Source organism: Monodon monoceros, unplaced genomic scaffold (genome assembly GCF_005190385.1).
Source record: "Monodon monoceros isolate NGI ecotype Baffin Bay Population unplaced genomic scaffold, NGI_Narwhal_1 Super_Scaffold_12, whole genome shotgun sequence".
NCBI classification, from domain to species: Eukaryota; Metazoa; Chordata; class Mammalia; order Artiodactyla; family Monodontidae; genus Monodon; species Monodon monoceros.
In genome coordinates this window covers 62,948,605-62,973,310 of record NW_021703768.1, presented here as the reverse complement: position 1 = coordinate 62,973,310, position 24,706 = coordinate 62,948,605, and the positions used below count along the sequence as shown (strand labels likewise).

At 40.1% G+C, this 24,706-nt stretch overlaps 2 protein-coding genes across 4 annotated transcripts in view; one reads left to right on the top strand and one right to left on the bottom strand.

The window, feature by feature from the left end:
* Positions 1-1,557: 1,557 nt before the first annotated feature.
* On the bottom strand, positions 1,558-15,863 carry BHMT2 (betaine--homocysteine S-methyltransferase 2). Its single transcript, XM_029216532.1, has 8 exons — positions 15,822-15,863; positions 12,011-12,143; positions 10,082-10,173; positions 8,884-9,075; positions 7,490-7,637; positions 6,228-6,410; positions 5,738-5,966; positions 1,558-2,540 (listed from the first exon to the last, which is right to left on the bottom strand). Exons 1-8 carry the CDS (start codon positions 15,852-15,854, stop codon positions 2,459-2,461), a joined length of 1,092 nt encoding a protein of 363 aa, XP_029072365.1. The 5' UTR covers positions 15,855-15,863; the 3' UTR covers positions 1,558-2,458.
* Positions 15,864-15,972: 109 nt separating this feature from the next.
* DMGDH (dimethylglycine dehydrogenase) overlaps positions 15,973-24,706 on the top strand; it is a 61,692-nt gene continuing 52,958 nt past the window's right edge. For all 3 annotated transcript variants that reach the window (XM_029216528.1, XM_029216530.1, XM_029216531.1), the window contains exons 1-2: positions 15,973-16,112; positions 17,006-17,180. In XM_029216528.1, coding sequence (XP_029072361.1) covers positions 16,027-16,112; positions 17,006-17,180 — 261 coding nt within the window. In that variant the 5' untranslated portion in view covers positions 15,973-16,026. The remainder of the gene's footprint in view (positions 16,113-17,005; positions 17,181-24,706) is intronic.

Below are 24,706 nucleotides of genomic sequence, written 5' to 3'. Positions count from 1 at the left end.
CGTGGAGTTCTGAAGGCCAATCACATAGGAGAGCCCTCCTCACAACATCTACATAGGTGGGAGGATGGTTGAACTAAGACAACTTAAGACCCCTTTACTGGAATAGTGGTTACTAACCCTCGTTACACATTATTCCCATTTGACTTTGATTAGAGTATTTTGGGTTTTGTGCACACATTTAATTTTATATGGTGAAATTTATGTTTCTTTTTTTCTTTTATGGTTTTCTCTTATGGACTTATGTTTAAAACTTTGATCAACCTTGAACTTGTTCTAAGAGATCCAACTTTTTCTTCCTAGGTTACTGACCAAATGTCCAACATTATTAAACAATCAAGCTTTCCTCACTAACCTGAAATACCTCCTTTATCAATCCAGCTTTCCCTTACTGACCTGAAATAATACCCTCTTTATCATACATTAACATTTATATATATACATATATGTTCCACTGAACTTTTTCTTAATACAAGTATCCAGTGGCTTTAATTACTATGTTTTATATATATATATATATTGCCAGTGGTTATCTGGCAAGGCCACACCTTCCTCACTATCTCTCTTTATCTAATTTTCTCATAACCCCTAGAATATACCCTCCGTCCCCATGTGCACTTGAGGTTTGCATGTCTATTTCCCCTCAATACTCATGATTTTTTCCCCTTGGGATTATATTACATTTATTAATCAATTTAGAACAACTTTGTATCTTAAAATATTGTCTTTCTCTTTATGAGCATGTGTGTAGATTTATTCGTCTTACTTTGCATCCTCAACTTTCCTTCAACAGCTCTTACACAGTTTTTGTAATATTATTCCTAGATATTTAATCATTTTGCTGAAAAAATAAAATAGATCTTTATTTCCACTATACTTTCAAAATCATTGTCAAGTGTATATAGAGAAGCAATGACTTTTGTATATAAAATTTTTAACCAGTCACTTTACTGAATTCTCCTGTTGTTTGTAAGAGCTTTCCAGATGATCTTCTTGAGATTTCTAGCTATATAACCATTTCATCTACATAAAATATAATTTTCACTTTTCCATTATTTTTAATTATCTAAATGTATTTTCTAGTCTTGTCAGACCAAGGCAATAACAGTGGAGGACTGAGCATACTTTTCTCACTTTATTTTGGGGCATAATTATTAAATTGGAGTTAAAACCAAATAGTTTGAAATACTTTTCCCCAATATGTTTTTATTATTATCTATAATAAAATGTGATCCATTACTATATAAAATTTGAATCTTTCAATCTAGGAAATCTATTTTTTAAGGACTTTATTTGTTACCTGTTTGTCTCTTGGAAGTTTTATCAACTTCCATCTCATCAACATTCTATTCTGAGCATTGCACTTACTAACCCAAAATGAAACCTGTGTGTTTCATAAATGTAGGTTGGCTTTTGTCATATATGTATATATATGATAGAGAGGAGAGAGGGAGAGAGGGAGAGAGAAGCAAGAGCCTGGAACATAATAAGTAATAAATGCTTGTTGTTATTACTATTCCAAAGAATGTCCATAAAATTTAAAGTATTCAAACACTTTTATAAAAGGTAAATTATTTTTAATTTTATTGTTACAAATTGATACATTGTTTTGAAAAATAGAGAGAAATTGGCATGTAGCAAATAGCTCAAATATAAGTCAAGAAAATATTAGACCAAGATAGATTTGAACTCTGACTTTTCAAAAGGTCTTCCAAAACTGCTTATCTATTTTTATTTATTTTAAACAATTAAAATAAGTATCTCATTGAGCATCTATTAGTATGCCTGGCACAATGATAAATACTTTAAGGAAAAATATAAGAAGCATATCACATGGTCCTTGTCCATGGTAGTTTATAATCTAGCTATTTGTGATTATATAGACACATTTTTAAAATTCTGGGACCTAACACCTTTAAGTAAAATCATCTCTGAAAGTAATCATTTTAGAAGGTTATATGATTATTTCAAAAAGTCCTAAAACATTTTTTGCGTCTTTTCCTTTGGGATTGTCTTTGGGGTCATTATACAAATCATTTAAGAAAGGCAGACTCATTACTTTCATTTTAGTTTAGAATGCTGCTCTATCCTCCTTCTGTACCTAGTTTAGTCTCCGTAATTAATCACTGGGTTTGTTGCTCACAGACTTCGTTATTTTAAGATCTCAAATTCACCCTAAAAGACAAGTTTCACTATTCTTGATTCCCTTCAAAAGCACGTCCTGCAGCATTACTCGACAAGCCTTTCGCATCAGCTTTGCGCACCTCCCCCAGCATCCTGCTCGGAGCTTAAGCACAGCAGGAATGCAATACGCATCCTATGTTGAATTGACAGCACATTAGCTGTTCAGCAGCTGGAGACATCAGGGTGGCCTGAGGATAGAGGCGAGGAAGGGTTCCAGATGGGGCTTGAGGGGGATTTCTTTCCATTCTGCTATTTCAGTGTTTTCTTTCATTACTCCTTAGGCGTCTGGCTTTGACAATGAAGGACAGAAAGGTCTGCCTGAAGCTGGCAGCAGATTTTCCCAATACTCCCTTCTAGCCCTGTGTTTTAAAAAATATATAGTTAGTCGATTAAAAGATTCATGTCTATTTTATAAGTCCAATACTTTATATATATATTGGCTAAATACTCATAAGTTTGGTGGATGATCAGGCTAAAGTAGAATTTCAGTTTCAACATACAGACAGAAAAACTATGCCCATATCCATTAATTCCAGGAGTCTTTCTACATTTCTATCCTCAATAACAATCACTGGGTTTCATACCACCTTTCAGAAAAAGACAACATGTTTGAATTTTACATGTTTTTGTGAATTATATTCATTTGGAAATTTCTAGCAGGGTCCTTCTAGCTCTACTCAGTATTTTAACATAATGACAAGTATATGAAACCAGTTTTAAACGTAATGAGACAAAGTATAATTCTTCAAAAAGTAACCAAAACCAGAATACAGATTAATTTGTCAGTATTTGTGCCTTGTTTTTAGACAAAGAAAGAACACAAAGGTTCCTGGTCACAGACCTTTGTGTTAAATGTATTTTTATAGCTTTCTCCATTTTACCTATGAAACAATGAATAAACCAATTTTTTTGGATGATGAAAATGTCAGAAATCTGGGGTGTCTACAGGTTTCTGGGTAATCACAAATTTTTGTGAACATCAGTATGTTTGGGAGTTTAGGGTACAAGGAATGTCTGGCTTTATTCTATAGAATAATGTTTTATTTGAAATTGCTAATGAATTTTAAGGATCCCTAGACAGTGTTTATTAAAAAAAAGCCATTTCTCACTTATCTGAACTATTTTAATCATCATCAAAGTATACTTTCCTCACCTTTTAATTATATTTCTTTTTTTTAAGTAATTTTATTTAATTAGTTAACTTATTTTTTGGCTGCGTTGGGTCTTCGTTGCTGTGTGCGGGCTTTCTCTAGTTGCGGTGAGTGGGGGCTACACTTCGTTGCGGTGCACGGGCTTCTCATTGTGGTGGCTTCTCTTGTTGTGCAGCACAGGCTGTAGGTGCGCAGGCTCAGTAGTTGCAGCACACGGGCCCTAGAGCGCGTGGGCTCAGTAGTTGTGGTGCACGGGCTTAGCTGCTCTGCGGCATGTGGGATCTTCCCAGACCAGGGATCAAACCTGTGTCCCCTGCATTGGCAGGAGGATTCTTAACCACCATGCCACCAGGGAAGTCCCTATATTTCTATTTAGTACTTTTTTTCCTAAGCATGAGGCCTAAAATCTTCCTGGATAAATATCCATACCTCCCAGAAGAAATGTTTGCCTAAATGATTTCTTGCCTACTTCTACAATCTAAATTAATTTACATTAGGAACATTGTCCTAAATGTTCAAAAATGAAGACTGTTCTAAATTCTACTGAAACGGATAAAGAAGTACAAAATGGATTAAAGACATAACAGCTCTGATTAGAGAAGAGCAGAAATTGTGGTTAGTTTCTAAAAGATGGAAAAGATTGACAGATGAGAGAGAGAGAGAGAGAGAGAATGATTCAAAACAGAACAGTAATTCAAGGAGCCCCCAGAAAAATATCTTCAATAATAAAGTGATTGTAACAAACAGTATAATTTAGATATTGGAAGACCTTAGAGAAGGTGAAGGTCTATTATTCTTCTTTCAACAATAAAAAAGAGTTAATTAGAAGTTCCTATAAAACCAAACATTGTACAAAGAAAATCCAACTATGAAGCAAATTAAAATATGGCCTGAGTTTGGACTATGGATGAAATCTAAGAGGAGAGAATCAATTTGACCTTGATGCTTGGAACGTTCTCTCACAAGGGGCTCAGGTTTTGTAAAATAGGTTTATTTCTCTTTCTCTTGGTTCTGTAGTGAATAATGTTTAGAAAATAGTGATCAGGGTACCAGGATATTAGATTGGAAATTTTATTGGTGGCACAAGATACGATAGATATCAGGTATTAAAGCAAGACAGACACTCTGCAGAAGTTTCAAAGTAGTTGCCTAAGAGCCAGTCAGATGACTCACTTGACTCTACACTGGAAAATCTAGATCACAGAGACCAATGGGTCAGCTATTTTGTGAGTGAAGATAGTGTGGTTAAATTGGGATCAGACCACACTCTCAGTTCGTCTCCTTAAAGGAAAGATGAAAAGTCTTCTAGCCAGTTTTGAGCCTAATAGGAGAGAGGGAGCCAGCCTGGGCATATTTAAAATCAGGCTCAAGGGAAACACCAGGAAGGAAAATGAGACTCCCCAAAATAGTGTATATCTATAGTGACCTGCTGAGAAAGTTGGGATCTGAGGGCAAAGCAGAGAAAAATTTTCAGAGAAAAATGCAATGCCTGTGGCATGAGAAATACAGACAAAAGTTTCCAGTGGCAGCCTCTGAAGAACTGTAAATACACTCATGAGGATCTGCCAGGCCCAGAGAATGTGGTCTTCCTAATAGGGTGTCAATTAAGCAATACAAGTTTACTCCCTTTTCCACCTGCTCTCTTCTCTCTTTGAATCTGAAGAGGTCAGAAACCATGATTAGCAATATGGGAAGGGAAGGTTGGAAGCATAAGACAGAGAAAGAGAAAGATCAGACTGGCCTTCCCTGGTTTCCTGAATATTGAAATCTCCTGCTGGAAAAAACGAGGTTTTCAGTTTGAAACATGTTCCAAGTCTTGATTTCACATGGAATTGAACACTTAATTACTGAATTGCCACTGTGTTTGCTTATACTGTGTTTGGTTATAAACCTTGATGATGTAAAAGTAGTTGTATACCTTAAAGAAACCAAGAGGTAGATGAGGGAGGAAAAGTAGAGGGAAATGGAGGAAGGCAATTCTTATTTTACAGAGAGTGGAATCAAGAGATACTGCCTCATATTGATGGATTAAAAAACAAGTAGTTAAATATGAAATTCAAACTTGTAAAGATCGCCAACAGAACAAGCAAAAATGTAATAAGTCAAATTTGTGAAAAGGAGATCAGGGCAAGGGGGAAGATTATGTGATTTAAATCCCTCAGCTTTCATAAAGGGTAATTACCACTTAAAATTGATAAAACAAGAAATAGAGAAATAAGACTTCAAAACATAAATGGCAAACAGGTTACCCCTGGAAGGGGATGGGTGTCAGAAATGGGCGGCTTTTACCTTTCATTTTGTATACTTCTACACTTTTGAATTTGTATTACCATGTGCATGCATAATGCTAACAATAAATAAAATGAGATTAGAGGAGAACAGTAAATTAATTAAAAAATTCCTACCTGGCTCTAATCCAGGGTTTGGTGTGCGTGTTGAGACCACTTCCCCAGCTGCCATGTTTGTCAGAAGACGGAGGCAAAAATCCCCTTTCCGGGGCCAGCTCCTCTGCAATTGCCCTGACGTGGTAGGGCTCAAATCCACAGCACCCACCTATGTACCTGACCCCCAGGTTGTAGGCCTCTCTGGCATATTTTTGAATATCCCATCTGGTTGCAACTCTGGGCTCCAGTGCTGTAATACAATAGTTATGGCACTTCTGTTACCATCTCTGTATTCAAACAATTGATGCTCAAGGGGTATTTTCGTTTTTCAATGAAGAAACTATAAATTTTAGAGTGTGAATTCCTCAGATAGCTAATTTTTGGTTAACACTGAAAGTCTTTGTCTTATACAGTCTCGTATCGTAAGTCTGTACTGTAGTTGTTCATTATAGCCATTTCCGTTTTGTCACAACAAGAAACCACAAGGTCTCTAATATGTGCCTGAGCTTACCGAAGGGATATTCAGGGAGATCCACAAACCCTCCTTTGCCACAGTCGGGCATGTGGAACCCCAGGGGCTGCACCATCAAGTGTGCTTTCAGCCCTGCAGCCCATAGGCCTTCCTTCATGAGTCTCATTGTCTTCAGGCTGGTGCAGGGCCCAAATCGGCAGTTCACACCAACGATTGAAGCCCCTATGCAAAGAAATACGTTTATTTACTTGTTTCAAAATTTATTTACTTGTTTATTTTTTAAAATTGAAGTATAGTTGATTTACAATGTTGCGTTAGTTTCAGATGTACAGCACAGTGATTCAGTTATACGTATATACTTTTTCAGATAATTTTTCATTATAGGTTATTACAAGATATTGAGTATAGCTCCCTGTGCTATACAGTAGGTCCTTGTTGTTTATCTATTTTATATATAGGAGTGTGTATCTTTTAATCCCAAACTCCTAATTTTCCCCTCCCCCCTCCCTGTTTCCCTTTGGGAACCATAAGTTTGTTTTCTGTGTCTGTGAGTCTATTTCTGTTTGGTAAATAAGTTCATTTGTATCATTTTATTAGATTCCACATATAAGTGATATGATATTTGTCTTTCTCTGTCTGACTTCGTTTCTATACACTAACAACAAAACATCAGAAAAAGAAATTAAGGAAACAATTGCATTTACCATTGCATCAAAAAGAATAAAATACCTAGGAATAAACCCACCTAAGGAGGCAAAAGACCTGTACTCCAAAAACTATAAGACACCGATGAAAGAAATTGAAGACAACACGAACAGATGGAAAGATATACAGTGTTCTTGGATTGGAAGAATCAATATTTTTAAATGACCATACTACCCAAGGCAATCTATAGATTCAGTGCAATCCCTACCAAATTACCAATGGCATTTTTCAGAGAACTAGAACAAATAATTTTAAAATTTGTATGAAAACACAAAAGACCCTGAATAGCCAAAACAATCTTGAGAAAGAGGAACAGAGCTGAAGGAATCTTGCTCCCTGACTTCAGACTATACCACAAAGCTACAGTCATAAAAACAGTATGGTACTGGCACAAAAACAGACACAAAGATCTTTATTTTCTTTTTTAATAGTTGGAAGGTATCTTAGAAATTAGCTGTCCCCCTCCACCTCCTAAGTTTTACAGATAAAGAGATAGATTCCAATTAATGTCTTTATTTCCGAACTGCTCTCCCAATGTTAAGAAACATTTCATAAACAATAACTGAACTGCTTATCACATCATGGGTCCACATTACCTGCCTTCACCAGCTTCACAGCACATTCTCCAGGTGTTATACCATGCATGTCTCCCTCTGGGCCTATGCACATGGTGGCTGCCACGGGTTTTCTGGCTTCTTTTAAGACTTCCACAGCCCACACAGCTTCTTCAGCATGTTCAAAATACTAAGAGAAATTTCATGTTCTTCTATTGGTCCAAATATAAAGCAGATTTTGAGTGGTAGACCGCAAATGTTACAAAAACAGTTATAAAAATTACCATATATATGTGATAAAATGTGCTAAGAAATGTGTCTCTATCAGACTGACTACAGAATACTTTTCTGAGTAAATATTTTAATTCCTTTAACAATAACATATAGGTTTTCATTCAGATACCATACTAAAAAAAGGTTTTAAAGTAACTGAGTATTTAAAATCATACTTTTGAAGGAACAAAAGTTTTGCTAATAAATTTTGGACTCATTTTTTACGGAACTTGGGTGATCTCTGCAGAAAAATTATTTATCATGCTTTACAATTCAAAATACTTTTATATTCACTTCTAGCTCGATATTCTAAAGTGCTCCATAAAGTAAGAAGGGAAATATGATTAGTTCCCCAGATGAGAACATCGAGGCATAGAGAAGGGAGATGTAGCTACTGAGTGTCTTTGCCAATGGTAGACAGGACACCTCGTCTGGTAAACCCAGGCCATTTGCAGGGGTGCTTCCCAGGAAACCCCATAAGTGCCACAATTGAAAAGCTGAACTTAATTTAAGTAAGTGGAGAAAAGCTAGCAGAAATCTCCCTGTTTCTTCCTTTTTGACTTAGATTCTGCAGAAGCAGTGTGTGAGGAATGGCAGAGAAAGTCAAAAGAGAGGTTCTTAAAAAACAAGCTTGTGTTCTCATCCATCTGGAGAACATATAGGGCAGAGTTTGTGTTCATTTCTGTAGATGATTTTTTCCTGGTGGGTTAGCCAGGCTTGGGTAGCCCTAAGCCTTGGGAAGGTTGACGTAGCAAGGTTTTCAGTAAGTTCAGTAGGGCGACTGGGGACCTAGCAGTTGGGAGGCTATTGTCCTGGTTGGGGGTGAAGAGCTGGGTTGAGGCCTTGACTCTAGATGGTAGCAATCATGATGGGAAATAGGGAGATGGGAGAAAGAGGATATTTCGGGCCTTCATATCCAGTCAGTGACAACGCTTATTGATTCTAACTTCAAAATATTGCTCAGGTGTTATAGCTTTAGTGAAAGCAGAGAGATGGGAGTGAGCAAGGCAGGGATGGAGGAGAGCAAGGAAACTACTACTTGGCACTAAGTGTTAATGGTGAGGCCTGAGCAGCCGCCTACCCTCTAGGCTTTACTCCCGGACAGCCTCTATCCTCCCCTCCCACAGCCCCTTCCAGCCCTGTCCCTTTAATGTTAGGCTTACCTCTGCAATCAGGAAGTCCACATTTTTCCTGGTAAAAACCTCTAGCTGTTGTCGAAAAAGTTTTTTAATTCTAGCTTCATCCTTGTGGTGTTTGTACAATGATGTCTGGCAGATCCCCCCTGCTACCAAAGCATCACCTTTGTTGGCTACTTCTCTGGCAAGGTCACAGGCAGCGGTGTTTACAGCTTCCCACTGAGGTTAGACAGCAAGAGAACACATGGTGAGCCTGGCATTTTAAAGGTGAGCTATAATAGATATCAAAGGGGGCAATGAGCAAGTAGCATGAGCACAAGTCACTGGTTTAAACTGCAATTCGAGAAGACCAGCAGAGTTGGGTATCCTCTCTACTCCCAGTGAGCTTGTATGTTCATACTGTACTTACCACACTGGATTTTAGTAAATGCTCATTTGTTTGTCTCCCATACTTGACTGTGAGCCTCTTCAGAATTGTGTCTATGCCTTTGTATCATCTTTGTATCTAGCATAGAGAATGGACTATAACAGGTACTCAGTAAATGTTGGTTGGTTGAATGAATAAATGGGCGTTAACGTTGACAAGTATTAATACTTTATATTTGCAGAATATCTCACAATACTTCCACATCCTTACCCACTTTTCTCAACAACCCTATGCATGTAAGTAAGCATCAGTTATCTCCATTTGGCAGAGTAAGCCAGTTCTCCATGTCTTTAAGTGTCTAACACAAAGTCACACAACCAATAGGTGGCAAAGTTGGGTATAAAACCCAATTCTCCTCATTCCTAGGCTAGTGCTGTGTTCCCTAGGACCGCCCTGTCTCAACATGGACAAGTCAGAAGAGAAGAATGTGAAATGAGAAGGTAACAAGAGCATCTATAAAGTGTTCTTTCCCTACAAAAACATATCACAGAAGGATGGTCATGCCCTTCTAATGGCATATTTTCTCCCAGTCCTACCCCCTCCCCTAGATAAAGAGACAGAAAAAGCTTATTTATTTAGTACCTATATGTTTACATCATGATTAATTACTGGATAGATACTTTATGTGGAGGAAAAAAATATTTTATTATTTTTTTAAAAAATATTTTATTATTTTTTGTAATAAAGTGTAGTAACACATCAGGTCAATTCCATGGATTCCCATCAAGAGGTTATTTTTATTATAGATGATCCCTCTCCCCGCCCCTCCCCACTCCCACCTGCCCCATTATCGTTTACCTGACTTTCCATTTTGTCCTCACTGGCAGAAAAGGTGAAAGTCTGCATGACATTTGATCCCGCTCTCAAGAATTCCATGTGAAGCTGACGAACTACAAAGGAGTTGTTTTTTCCATTGAAATTAAAAAAGTAAAAATCACAGAAGCTATCGTTTTCAGCGGCAGCTCATCCACTCACATCTCTTTCAATCATACACTATTTCAAACCTGGTACTTATAAAGAAATTCAGATTCAGCTCAGCAGAATTTAGGGGCAAGGCGGAGCCCATACCAAATGGGGGCTGTTGAGAGTAGCCTCATGTTGACCTGCCAGTGGGCCCCATGGCCTGGTGCAGTCACATGCAGACACTAAGGCCCAGTTGGCCAACTGTCCCTTGGTCTCTTGGTCTAGAGAGGGTTTATTCATTTGCCAGTGTCATGAAGGATGTAGCTCGTCTACTTACAGTCAGCACTGGGGGGCCCTCAAAGTAGGATGAGGGAATTCTCACAGTGGGCAGAATGCATATGGGTGGCGCCCCTATCAAGTGTATTCAATATCAAGCAGCTGGGGAAACGCAGTCAGGGAGTTTTCCTTGGCCCATCAGAAACTCCTTCCTCTCTCTCCCTTCATCTCCTCCCCAGCTCAGTCTTTATCCTTGCTATTTCAACACTTTCTTCCTGGTTGAGCAAAGAAGATTTTCTAAAATTAAGAATGAGTTCTTTTTGGGTCAGATGAAATCTTCCTGCTAACACCAGAAAGACAAAACTCTGTCCTACCATGTAACTCTGGGTGTCTGATGAAACAGTAATCATGGCCATTGGGTACTTATACGGGCATTTCATGTGGGTTAGTTCACAAGTCCTCACAACCAGCCCATGTCATGCCCCCGTGTGACAGATGAAGAAACTGATCCTCAGAGGTTAAATGACTTGTTCAAGGTCACTCAGCGGGTCAGTAGAAGGACCTAGACATGACCCCATGTTTGTCTGACACACTGTGTATATATGAATAAAATCAGAGTGAATCAAAAGTTCCATTCCCAGCTTGTATCCCGTTTCACCCATATCTTCTTTGGCTTTATTTCCCACTTTCATTTAGAACAGCAAATTTATATTTGCTATATATATCTATATTTGCAAATCTATATTTGCTATTTGTCTATATTCTGTTAAGCTGGTGGTTACAATTAATCGTCCCTACCAAATGTACTGTTTTAATATCGTGTGCAAATTAGCCAGAAGGATGAATCTGAAGCAATAACAGTTTTACTATGTTAAGGAAACTCTTGAATATACAAGGTAAATATTCATGGAACAAATATTGGTATGTATATTTTAGCACTCCCTGAATATGAAGATGCAAGTGTGTGTGTGTGTGTGTGTGTGTGTGTGTGTGTGTAGAGGAGGGAGGGAAGGAGAGAGAAGCCCTTTCTTCAGCTCGTGTACTGCCACTGTCTCCACATCTTGGCAGTTTGGGCAAGTGAAACAGTCCCTAGAAAATGCTCACGGAACTTCCCTGGTGGCGCAGTGGTTAAGAATCCATCTGCCAATGCAGGGGTCACGGGTTCAATCCCTGGTCTGGGAAGATCCCACATGCCGAGGAGCAACGAAGCCCATGAGCCACAACTACTGAGCCCACGAGCCACAACTACTGAGCCTGCATGCCACAACTACTGAAGCCTGTGCGCCTAGAGCCCGTGCTCTGCAACAAGAGAAGCCACCACAATGAGAAGCCCGCGCACCACAACAAAGAGTAGCCCCCACTCACCGCAACTAGAGAAAGCCCGCACGCAGCAATGAAGACCCAGTGCAGACAAAAATAAATAAATAACTAAAATAAATAAATTTATTTTAAAAAGAAAGAAAATGCTCGCTTTTATTTATCTTCTCTCAGTCAGATTTAAGCAAAATGTCACCCAGATAAACACTCAGGGGTGATGCTGGCACCGACCTGCATTTGGATGTTCTACTACGGCTTCTGAAGTCCAGAGCCCGGCCTTCACGTAGCCCCTCTTCTCCAGAGTTATGAGAAAGCTGCCGTCTCCAACCACAACCTCCCCACTATCCAGACGTTCCAAAATGCCCTGAAGAAGAGAAAGAAAAATCACCTAAGACCCCTCTTTTTTTTTTTTTCCTAAAAGCAGTCTCTAATTTTAGGAAAGGTGGTACAATGCTCTCACAGCTCCAGTTCTGTTGAAATCATCCGTGCCTAATAGTATTTCAGAAAGATTGAGAATACTCTATTATTGGACAATCCAGGTACTTGTTTTGTGCAAAGTTCTGTGACTATTTTTTCTCAAATACAATTTAATCTGAGTCAAATTGTAGTTAAAGTGCTGATGCCATAATGGTTATTTTGGTTTTTCAAGATGTTTGTGGCAGACACTGCTAGCCACCTAATGTGCATTTTTTTCTCCTCTTCTTTGCTAATATATTTTGTTTGGGGAGACAATGTCCCCAACTTAAATAAAAAAAAAAAATCCTCAGGCTCCTTTGCTGAGTGGGGTGGCCATGTGACACATTGGTGGCCAATGGGAAATAAGTGAAAGTCTGCTGAAGATTTCTAGAAAAGTTTTGCTTTCCTGATACAGATGCCCACTCCCTTCCCTCTTGTCCCTTTTTCTCTGTCCTGTCTGGAATGTCAGCTTAAGCCCTGGAGGAATAGCCATCATCTTGCAGCCATGCCACTGAAAGCCACACGCAGGCTGATAACCGCAGCCTGGTGTCTTAATGACATCTTGGAGTAGCTGCAGACGCCATGGACGGTGACCGTCCGCTAGGCCTCTCGTTAGGTGAGAAAAATAAACCTCTTTTGTGTGTGAACCACTGGACATAATCCTATTGGACACAACATTTTATAATTATACCCTACATTTTCCAGCATGTTCACGGACACGTTACCATTTGGTACTCTTAACAACTTTGGGAGCTAGGCAAGGCAGATAGTTTTTATTCCCACTTTATAGATGAGGAAACTGAGGTTCAGAGAGGCTAAGTGAATTGCTCAAGATCATAGAGCTCAGTAAGTGAAAAAGCAGACATCAGACCTTCTAAATTCCTAACCTAGTCTCTATTTACCACCTTTCGAGTCAGCCCACCCATAATCTGAATATAAGGTTGCATCCAGAGCAGTTATCCAAAGCTATGGTTTCCATTGTCTACAAAGTGCTTCCCCAGATACCTGAATGGCTCGCCCTCTGATTTTCTTCAGGTCTTTGGTCAAGTGTCATTTTTTCAGAGAGAACTTCCCTGCGATTTATAGAAACTGCAAACACCCCCATGGGGATCCCTATCCCTCTTGTATAGACTGCATTCGTTGAAGATACAGCCTTTTGTTGAAAATACCAGCCAGTTCCTCTCAGCCCTGCCTACAGCTGGACACAGAGCAGTGCATGAATGGGGGAGGAAAGGTTCCCACTGCCCCTTCTAACCAGTCATATCTGCAGTCATATCTGAAGGTACATTGGAAGTGGTTGCCCTGAGGCTGTACCAGGCCACTATCTCCACCACATCTCCATTTTCCTGTGGAGGGAAGTGGAATGGAGCCCAGCTCTGTTAACCAGAGCTGTAAGATGCTTGAGGCTCTGTCACCTCATACAGCACCTAACAAAGAGTAGGCCCTTAATAAAATATGCCAAGAGTTAGCAGACAGACAGGACTGTTTTGAAAATGGCACAAACCTCACATATGCTATAAACTTGGTCCTGACAAGGAGGAAAGAGATGATACTCTTTAATAGAAAATTAGCTAGGATTTTAAGAAAATGACAGTGCAAATTTTGACTGTTGCCTTCATGATACCAAGTAAATGTAAGGCATTTTGATCTGTTATCCGGATGTTTGTCCAACATTTAAAATTTTGCCAGTTTTCTAAACAGCCATTAGCAAAATAACTAAACTATCAATATTTGAATTCAGAGCATCTTTTAGCCCCTCCTTCACCGCTAGACTTACCACCTCAGTTAACTGCTACACCTGTATGATCTAAAGCCAGCTCTAGAATGACAGGACTGTGTAAAATAAAGAGCACTGGAAATTATTCGCAGTATATTTATATTTTCATTCCATCTTCCCTTACAGTGTGGCAGTGACTCTGCCTTGGATCTGATGGTGATCTCTGAGAGGCGTTTATGCCCTCTTTTTGCAGGTAACAGTATCTAGACCTCTTGGATTTAAGATCTGGCTTCAGGGCACCTCTATTCATACACAGAGGAGTAGACCAACTTCACCCTATGGCAGGAAGCTGCCAGAGGTCCATCTGCCTGAACTTGCCACCAGGACTGCTCTTTTGGATTAAAGAAGCAATTGGAGGTGTCCTCTGTAGCAGTTAAATGAATTCTTAAAATGCACCTGTTAGCTGAGCAGAGAGGTGAGGTTAGCTCTGCCCCACTAACATCTTAACTCCCAGGTACACATTAACATGGATTCTCATATGATAATCTTGGTGTTGCAAAGAGCAGAGGCCAGGAAAAATAGGACAGGGAGAGCATATTTTTAAAAAACCTTAAAAAAAAATGAACTGTAAAAGTGAACATAGTATTAGAGAAAGTTCAGAGAAAGAAGTCAACACAATGTTCTTTGCTTCTTTTTCTTTTTGTCATGCTCATTTGCTTCAATGCCCATGTTTTACCTTTATAATCAGAAAAACATAACCAGAATATGTTTTTTTGTTAAGTTTTTTAAACGTATATTCCACATCTTATGGAACTACTACCATTACTGTGTCCTTCCTTACAGTGTGTGTATAAATATTTTTATGTAGTTGGGATCAGTCTGTGATATATCTCCTTTTGTAACTTAACATTGCAAAGCACTTTGCCTGTTCCCATACTTAGCTTTTTAATTGGCTGCCTAATAACTTATTAAATGGATGCACTTTATTTACGGAGCCCACTATTGCAGGGCATTTTGGTTGTTCCTATCTTTTTAGTATTACTAAGTAAAACGGTGGTGCACATCCCCCCTTCCTTCCCCACCTTCTCTTCTGAATTAGGGAGCACAGATGGGTTGCCTCGAGGAGTTTGGAGATGTCCCGCGTCCAAGTTCATTTTCCTAATTTTGTTTTGTCACGCCTTCTCCCCACCACACACACATCCAGCGTAAAAATGGGAGAACAGGGCGACAGCTGGCGAGCAGATCGGGAAAGGGGAGCCCAGAGACTTAGACTACGGCGTGAGATGAGGCGGAGGCCCCACCCCCGGCTCCGCGAACCCCACCCTCCATCCCCGCCGCGGGTCTAGGGGTGTCCATGCCCGGAACCGGTTTCAGGCCAGTCCGAGGCTTGGGAGACCAGGCAACGGCCCTTCCCAAACACACGAGGGGCACGAGCACTGGGGCCATTGAGTCGAAGAGCTGTAGGTGCGGGCGGGCGGAGGGCAGGAAATGTGAGCGCGGCCTGAGTCCGATGGCTGGACTTCAAACCCCTGCTCCACCTGGACTAGATCGGTGACCCTGAGCTAGGGTCTCGGACTCTGAGCCTCAGTTTCCTCACCTGTAAAATGGGAATAAACGTGAAGAGGAGATAATTTGCATGAAGCACTCGCGCAGTGCAGGGCAGCGAGTCAAGGCTCCATAAATGCTACCCAATATTGTTATCTCATCCTGACACCAAGGCACTACCGTCGTCCGGGCGACTCGCGAGCGGGTAAACCGAGGCTCAGAGCCGTCCAGGTGCCTCGCCCAGACCGCAGAGCTTGATTAGGGGCTGAGGTGAAGCCCCGCGGCCAGGAGGGCTGAGTACCTCCCGGTTTTTCCGAAACTCACCTTCTTGGCTCCGGGCCTTCCGGCCAGCGCCATCGCGCAGCGGCTGTGGCGGGCGCTGAGTGGCGGGCAGCTCACGGAGCCAGAAGCCCGCCCCTCGCCGGGGGGAGGGTCCCACCGCCTCCCACCGCCTCCCACCGCCCCTGCTGTCTGTCTGCTGGCTTGGGAGTAGGTGCCTGCGCCCTCGCCCTATGGTCTCGACCTCGGCATGTTCTGCCTGGGCGCGCTGCGGCTGCGGGGCTTCCCGCTGCGGGGCTCCCCCGGCCGCCTACTTTCCGTCTGCGGCCGCGAAGGGTGAGTGGGGCCGGGTCTGCGCGGAGGCCCGCGGCTGGGCAGCTGCGGGGTGCGAGCGCAGGGCTGAGGCGGTCTCCGGGTTACGGGTGCTTCCGACCCCGAGAAGTGGGCATTCGGCTTTCTTCTCGAATTATGGGTGTTCTTTTCTACGCACAACCGTTCAAAGTGAGAATATCAAAGGGTTCCTGGTGCAAAGACTCTCCTATCCCCATTCCCTTCCCCAGTCAACTGTTAGCAGTGTCTTCTGTATGGGGAGGCAAACGCACGTGTATATATGGTCTTCTTTGACTTACTTATACCTTGCTTTTTACAATGCGTCTTGGAGAAGCTCATGATCTAGCTAGGAAGACAGACATGCAAATCAATATATCAAGCCACCGAGCAATATTTATAATTAGAGAAGCAGGTACACGGTGAGAGGACGTTGAGCGAGGAAGAGCGTTGTACTCCATCTAGCTCTCTTCAGCCTGGAAAACATTGGAGGGAGGAGGTGATCCAAGATTTATAGATAATGGACTTCATGATTATTATGGGTTTTTTTTATGGAATAAAATGTTTATCAGTGTGTTTTTAAAGTAGACTGAGAAAAATTATTCTCTAGATTTCTTTGAGAAAAAGAAGTCATCTGTTCAATTCTTTAGCTCTATTAAGTATCTACAATGGGTCAGAATTAGGGGAATGGGGTTCAGATGCCTCCCCCTCCCTCCCCCAACCAGGTTGCCTAAGTCAGATTGAGGCTCCCAAAGGATTGTCAGCACATGTAACTCTCCCAGGCACTAGATGTTAAGTACTAGAAGAATAAGTAAGGAGAATCACACTAGTCAGAAAAAAACCCACAAAAACTATAACTATCAGAGCCTAGTAAAGCTACTATTAAAAACAATGTCTTCCAGAGAAGAAAACCCACCCTCACCTGCAGAAACAAGATGGAAAGACAGGGCAGAAACAGTGATAATTGGAGGTGGCTGCGTTGGTGTGAGTCTGGCTTATCACTTGGCCAAAGCAGGCATGAAAGATGTGGTCCTCCTGGAGAAATCGGAGCTCACTGCTGGATCTACCTGGCACGCAGTAAGAAAACTATCTCAACACCATCATATGCACTGAACTGTCACTTGTGCAACTGATTTTTTTTCCCATTCACAGCTCCCCACTGAGAGCTCTTTAGAGCAAGTTCCCTTTCCATAGCGTTGGAAGGTGCAATTGCAGTTTAGTTGGTATACTTTAAGTGGATGATCAACATGTATGATGTTGATAATCATGAGAAGATAATCTTGAACATATGACTCTGGATTCAAATCCTGACTCTGTCATTTTCCACTTCTGGCAACTTACTTAAGTTTCTAGTTCCTGATGTGTAAAATGGGAATATTAATAGTACCTACCTAATAGGGTTGTGATGAAGATTGAATTAATATGTGTAAAGTTATTATGGTAAGTGGTTAGTAAATGTTAGCTTTTGTACCAAAGGATAGTGGCTGGGCGATCCTGAATACAGGCCTGAGACCTTTACCTATATCCCCTCACCTGGCTTTAGTGATCCTTTTATGTTTATTGATTTATGATTTTAAGTTAGTGCTGTGAGACAGCAGCTTGGCTTCATGAGGACTTAACTATGAGGGCTGAGAACGTGCAACACAGCTTTCATGTTGTATTAAATGAAACACACGACCAAGTCAATCTCGCCTATTTAATGGTATGCATAATTGTTCCAGTGCTGTATAATAATTGGGCTTACATTGAAAGCTGCTCAGGTAAATGAGGTGATTGACACTGCTTTCATACTGCCAAACCAATTATTTCTGAAGTCAGCTAAGATGGGAGAGGAAGATTTTATGACTGCAGGTGCCATTTTTGTTTGGAGGAAGAGTTGGGATGAACAACGAGGTCCTACTGTATAGCACAGGGAACTATATTCAGTATCCTGTAATAAACCATAATGGAAACGAATATGAAAAACAATATATATATATGTATAACAGAATAATTTTGCTGTATACCAGAAACTAACATAACATTGTAAATCAACTATGCTTCAATTTAAAAAAAAGTTGGGCAGTGTTAGCTTCTGCTCGTCATCCCTTTCCATCATTAGCTTTCCACTACTGAGACAAGAGGGAACCCTGCTTTTAGGGGCCTTTTGACACCCAGAACCTGCTCACGGTAAGGGATAGAGTTGGATCTCCTGCCTCCAGCTGAGCTTCGGAGAGATTGATGCCCAGACTTAAGCCCAGTTCACCCCAGAGTCCCTGTGGTCACATAGTCAGACCACACCCACCAATTGGATGGAGACTTCTAGAAAAATGGCATCAAGCCCTGCTTCTCTTCTTTCTTCTCCTGCCAGCCCTCTCACTTCTCAGTCTGGGAGGGAGGCCCAGCTACCTGGTCCTCCCTGAGTGTCTTTTCTGAGTCTCCATAGGCACATTTGTCTCTTGTGTCAGCAGTTCTCCCTCAGCTTACTTCCTGCTACCTGGAGAGAGGGGCCCAGGAAGCCACTGACCCTTCTGGCTCTTCTCCCCTCCCTGAACTAGACTTTCTATGCAGATTTCCTTTTATCATGGAATAGAAAGCCTGCATTTCTGCCACAGCTCTCCTATGACTTCTTTTTGGAGGACATTCGGTCAGTCTTTCAACAAATATTTATGAAGAGCCTATATTGTGTCAGGCCAGCACTGTTCTAGGAGGTGAGGACACAGCAGTGTGCAAAACAAAGCCCCTGCCCTCATGGAGCCGCATTCTGGTGGGGCAGATGGAAGAAAACACAAATGATGTTCTAGAGTAATCGGTGCCAGCAGAGTGGAGCGGGGTGAAGGGATGAAGAATGATGGGGGTGGAGGAGCCTGGAGGCTACTTCGAAAAGGTGACGCTTGAGCAGAGACTGGGCAGGAGTGAGGGAGCAAGGGGGCCATGAGGCTCTCCAGGGAAGAGCATGTAAGCAGAGGGAAATTTTGCCAAATGGGAATCTCCTGAGAGGGAGGGCTTACACCCTTTTAATACTTCCGGATTATTAAGGAGGATGTACACTTTAATATTTTAATTACTTTTTTGTTCATTTATGGTGGATTGACTTGATGTAACCTCCAATTTAGTTACTAGAATAACTAGAATCCCTGAATATTACTTCTTAAACATCCCATGAATAATAATAATAACAATAAAGCAACATATCCTTAGCCTAAGATCTTTTAAGAAAAGTGGGCAAAGTTTTTAAGATGATGGCTTCTTCTTAAAAGTTAACTGTGCAAACTAATTTCCCCTTAAGCAGAGAGATACCAGAATGAGTGGAAAAGGCATTTTTCTGCTTTGTGAACGAAGTAGTAGGCTCTGGTTCACAAAATAAGATTCATGCAGGGTGAGCTCAAGATGGAGTCAGGTATCAGAAGCCAGGTTATTTGGGCCCCTACAAATAAAGGAAAAGAAAACTGGATTGCCCTAGGAAGCTGATTAGAGGATTTCTTGCAAACAAGGGGGTCTCCCACCAAAGAGCATCCTGAAGAAATGCCACAGATTAGAATTTTTTTGAGATATAATTGACATAATAGTTTCAGGTGTAGAACATAATGATTTGATACTTGTACATATTGCAAAAGGATCACAATAAATCTGGTTAACATCCATTACCACACGTAGATACAAAATTTTTTTCTTGTGATGAGAAGTTTTAAGATGTACTGTCTTAGCGACTTTCAAATATACAATACAGTATTGTTAACTGTAGTCACCATGCTGTACGTTCCATCCCCAGGACTTCTATATCTTATAACTGGAAGTTTGTGCCTTTCGACCCCCTCCACCCATTTCACCCCCTCACCACCCCTACCTCTAGCAACCATCGATCTGTTCTCTGTATCTCTGAGTTCCATTGTTTTGTTTGTTTGTTTTTAGATTCCTCACGTAAATGAGATCATATGGTATTTGGTATTTATAGTTCTTTGTCTTGTTTTATTTAGCATAATGCTGTCAAATTCCGTCCATGTTGTTGCAAATGACAGAATTTCCTTCTTTTTTATGGCTGAGTAGTATTCCATTATATATATATATACATGTCACATTTTCTTTATCCATTCATTTTTTAACACAGAGAAATTTTGGAGCAGATATGAGAATGTGGACGTTTTGGGGGGCCAGCTGAAGGGGTAGACTACAAAAATAAAGGCAGTCTCACTGAAGAATAACATGTACTCAAGGCTAAACATTTCTGGGACATGCAGGAATCAGATGCGCTGGGGAGGAGGGCACAGCTTGCAATGTGAATATTCAAAATGGAATCACAAGTCCAGCAGTCTTGAGGTTTTGCTGGATTTTAACGAGACTGTTTTGTCAGCCCCAATAATACTGCTAATATAGAACATTTCTTGTAGGATGGAAGGAAAGGGGAGAGAATGGACAAAGAAGCAGTTTTGGCATATGGGGTCCCCAGGAGAGGTTGCCCCTGGGAATGGTGTCAAAGTGGTTGTTTTGGAGGGCTGAGGACTAAACATGCAAGATTATGCATTTGGGGTGTAGGAAGATAATGTTAGACCTTTCTGTTTATTTTATTTTATTTTTTTATTAATTTTTTTTTTTTTGCGGTACGCGGGCCTCTCACTGTTGTGGCCTCTCCCGTTGCGGAGCACAGGCTCCGGACGCACAGGCTCAGCGGCCATGGCTTATGGGCCCAGCCGCTCTGCGGCATGTGAGATCCTCCCAGACTGGAGCACGAACCCGTGTCCCCTGCATTGGCAGGCGGACTCTCAACCACTGCGCCACCAGGGAAGCCCTCTGTTTATTTTTATCTAAAAATATAAGAAAGACATTAAGCTTTACTAATCTTTATAAATAGCCCTCACCTTTGATGTGGGTGACATATTGTGTATGATACCAATGTTGCCTAAGGGAGAGGTTGGCGCTCCACAATGGGAGCGTCCCCATTCTTTCTTTTGTCTTCAGTCTGTCATGACATATTGCAGATCACATACTATAGGATATCAATGTTAAGATCGATTTTATAGAAACAAGGCTTTAAATAATATTATTTGTGATGAAAGGGAGAGGGAATGACCTTGAGAGTGTTGTACTACACAGAGGTTTGTTGGTTATCCCGGAACAATAATCAAAAGAGTTGTAAAAAAAGTTTTTCTTTTACAAAAAGACAAGTGTCCCCAGTTTGGTGATCTTTGTAGTGATGGAAGTGGCTGCCAGTCATTCTATGTAGTAGATACATACAAAACAATAGATGTAGTTTATTCCTTCAAAGTCAAGGTGATGCTCACAATAAGTGAAAAATAATTTTTGGAAAATAGTCCTGTTGGAAAGAAACCATTTTGAGAAGGGGTGTTTGGAAATGTTGGTATCAGTTTTAGATTTTTCTGGCCAAAATGTTATGTATCACCTAGAAAAATCTCTCATACATGCAAGAGATAAATTTAAAGTTAAGTTTAAACCCATTTAACATTTTCCCAAATGAGGAGTTTCAGTGGGTTTGCACCCATTTTTTAAAATGTAAAATGCAGTACCTCCCAATTAACTTATAACAGCTGATGGACAAGAGAACGTGAAACATTAATAGTCAAATTTCAGTAAAAACCTTTTGGTAGGTGGTGATGGGAATGGAAGAAGTGGCATCAAGATACAGAGAGTACAGCCAAGAGGGGGCACTTCTCCCACTTACATCTTTGTATCATTGACAGATAGCTTCTTCAGCTATCACAGCCATTCAAACCATCACAAAAGAAAACACACCAAGAAATTAGACCTTCAAATCGCTGTTTTACCAATATTAATCCGACATATATATTTTAGTAATATAAAATATTACATAGCCCTTGCTAAAATATTAATAAGCTTAATATTCAAAAGCTTTTCTACACAATAAATTTTTAAAATTCAGAAACCTTTCTGCACAATCAATAAAGTAAGAATTATTTACAACATTTAATTCATTTCCAGTTGTTTTTGTGTGTTTTATGATCTCTGCTAATATAGTAATACATATTTATACGTCATGTGGGAATAAAGAAATACACATATTTTAGTGTGTATGCTCAAATATTTTTATTGGATGCGAGTACGTGGAAGCACTGGGATATGGGAAGGCTTGAGGTCAGTCACTGGGCTTTTTGAGGCTGTAGAGGCTCATGACAGAGTGGGAAGGATTATTAAAGAGAGAGAGGACATCACTAACTTTAGCACCCATGGATTATTTTTCTAACTGCATCATTCCTTTCATATTTATTGTTAGTGTGCTAGAAGGAAGAGCTTTCCACTCTCCCTACTTATTTATTGATTTATATCAACAAGGATTTATATATTCTTATTTTATTCAAAGGGTTATAATTCTTAATGATTATTCTTTTTTTAAAATTGAAGTATATTTGATTTACAACGTTGTGGTAATTTCTGCTGTACAGCAAAGTGATTCAGTTTTACATATTTATATTCTTTTTCATATTCTTTTCCATTATGGTTTATCTCAGGATATTGAATATAGTTCCCTGTGCTATACAATAGGACCTTGTTGTCTTAATGATTATTCTTGTCTGTGTTTCATCTTCCCTCTTTTATCTTCTCCACCAACTATAATCATTTTCTTTCTTCAAATCAAAAGTAAGCCCCTGCCTGTCCTCCATGAAGCCTTCTGTGATCCTTCCAGCATCTTCTCTTCTCTTAGTTCCCTTAGTTCTTGTGTCTTTCTCTCTATGCTCTGGCACTTAATCATATGCTCTTGATTTCATTGTTTCAATGTATGAAAGTTTCATGTCCCCAATCAGACTATAAAATCTTGAAGGATAAGAACAGTGCTTTTCTTCTTCTTCAAACTTCCCACTTAAAATATCCTTGCTGGAGCCCAGAAAGGAAAAACATTGTACCCTTCTTCCACCCCATGCCACAGGACTGACACACAAGTTAACAATAAATACCATGCAGGACATTACATTCAAATAACTCACAATAAAAGCACAGGTACGGTTGACCCCAAATTTTGAACACAGATTAAAAGACAAAAACTGGTTGATAAAAAATGTAAGGAATACAAAAATTATATATATATATATGTGTGTAATTTTATACCTGACAAAAAATTGAGTTCAGGATTTACTTCTGACTGTCCTGGCAGCAAGGAAACTAGGGTTGTATGAATTGTTCAGTAGAAATAGTTATAGCATTTCAGTAAGAAAGACCAATTTTTCCTTGACCAGAAATTCCTAGAAGAATTTATTCCCTAAAAAAAGGATATTGAGCTAAATGTTTTTTTTTTTTTTTTTTGAGCTAAATGTTTTGAGTAAGAGCTTTATAAAACAAACTGATGTGACCCTTTCAGAAGAGAGATCATTAACTCATTCTATGAAAACAGCTTTCCAGGGTGGGGAAGAAGATTGATGTAGTGTAGATATATCATTTTCGGGTGGTCTGGCTCTACCTAGGTTAAACTTAGAGGATCTTGAGGAGTGAATGGTGAACAGAACCCTAGGCCCAGGCTTGTGAATATCCATTTTCTCAACTGACACGAGATATATCGAAAACAAAATTGAGTTCTCTAGAAGATGCCTGAAGACCAGAGATTCTCTGTTATTGAACTAGAAAACTTCATATCACACTAGATACCAAGCATGTAAAGAAGGATGTGATATTTGGCTGAAAGTTAGGGAGCCTGACTCACAGTTGCCTCATTATGGGGCTGTGCTATGAGAGGACCTATGACATTGGGCCAACATTTTTCTCAGAAAAGTAGCCAAATGCTTGAACAAGTACTTGATAGACACGGAGGATTCTGGTCCATAAAGGATCACTGATGAACTTTAATGGCGGATTTTTTTTTTTAATTGAAGTACAGTTGATTTACAAAGTTGTGTTAGTTTCAGGCGTACAATGAAGTGATTCAGTCATACATATATATTCTTTTTCAGATTCTTTTCTATTATAGGTTATTAACAAGACATTAAATATAGTTCCCTGTGCTACATAGTAGGTCTTCATTGTTTATCTATCAATATTTTATATATAGTAGTATGTATCTGTTAATCCCAAATTCCCAATTTATCCCTCCCCTGGCTCTTTCCCCTTTGGTAACCATTAGTTTGTTTTCTATGTCTGTGAGTCTATGTCTGTTCTGTAAATAAGTTCATTTGTATCACTTTTTTTAGATTCTGCATATAAGTGAGATCAGTAGAACCAAATGCCCAACACGAAGAACTTTATATATACTCCCAAACAGACTTTATTTTAAACAGATTGTATTCGGATGAGCTTTCCAGGATAAATTAGCTGCTGAATGGGGCCCCAGACACTTAACTGAGAGAACCTGCTTCATATCATTGCTTAGAATTCTTTGCCTGGATACTATATTGCATCCGCCAGAGTTGATAAAAGGGGGTTTGGCAGGTAATATTTAGATATTTTCCTGAGAGTGATTATTCAATATTTATTCAGGAAATGTTTGCGGGGTATAATCTATGTGCTCATTCATCAACTGGTTAAGCTATGACAAAGGTCTGTTCACCACTCAACAGGCTCTAATTCCTAGGAATGTTCCACTTCTTCAATTTTGGAAATTTCAAGAAAGAAAATAGGAGGGCCGCTCAATTCAAGGGAATGGTGGGGATCGAGACAAGGAAAAC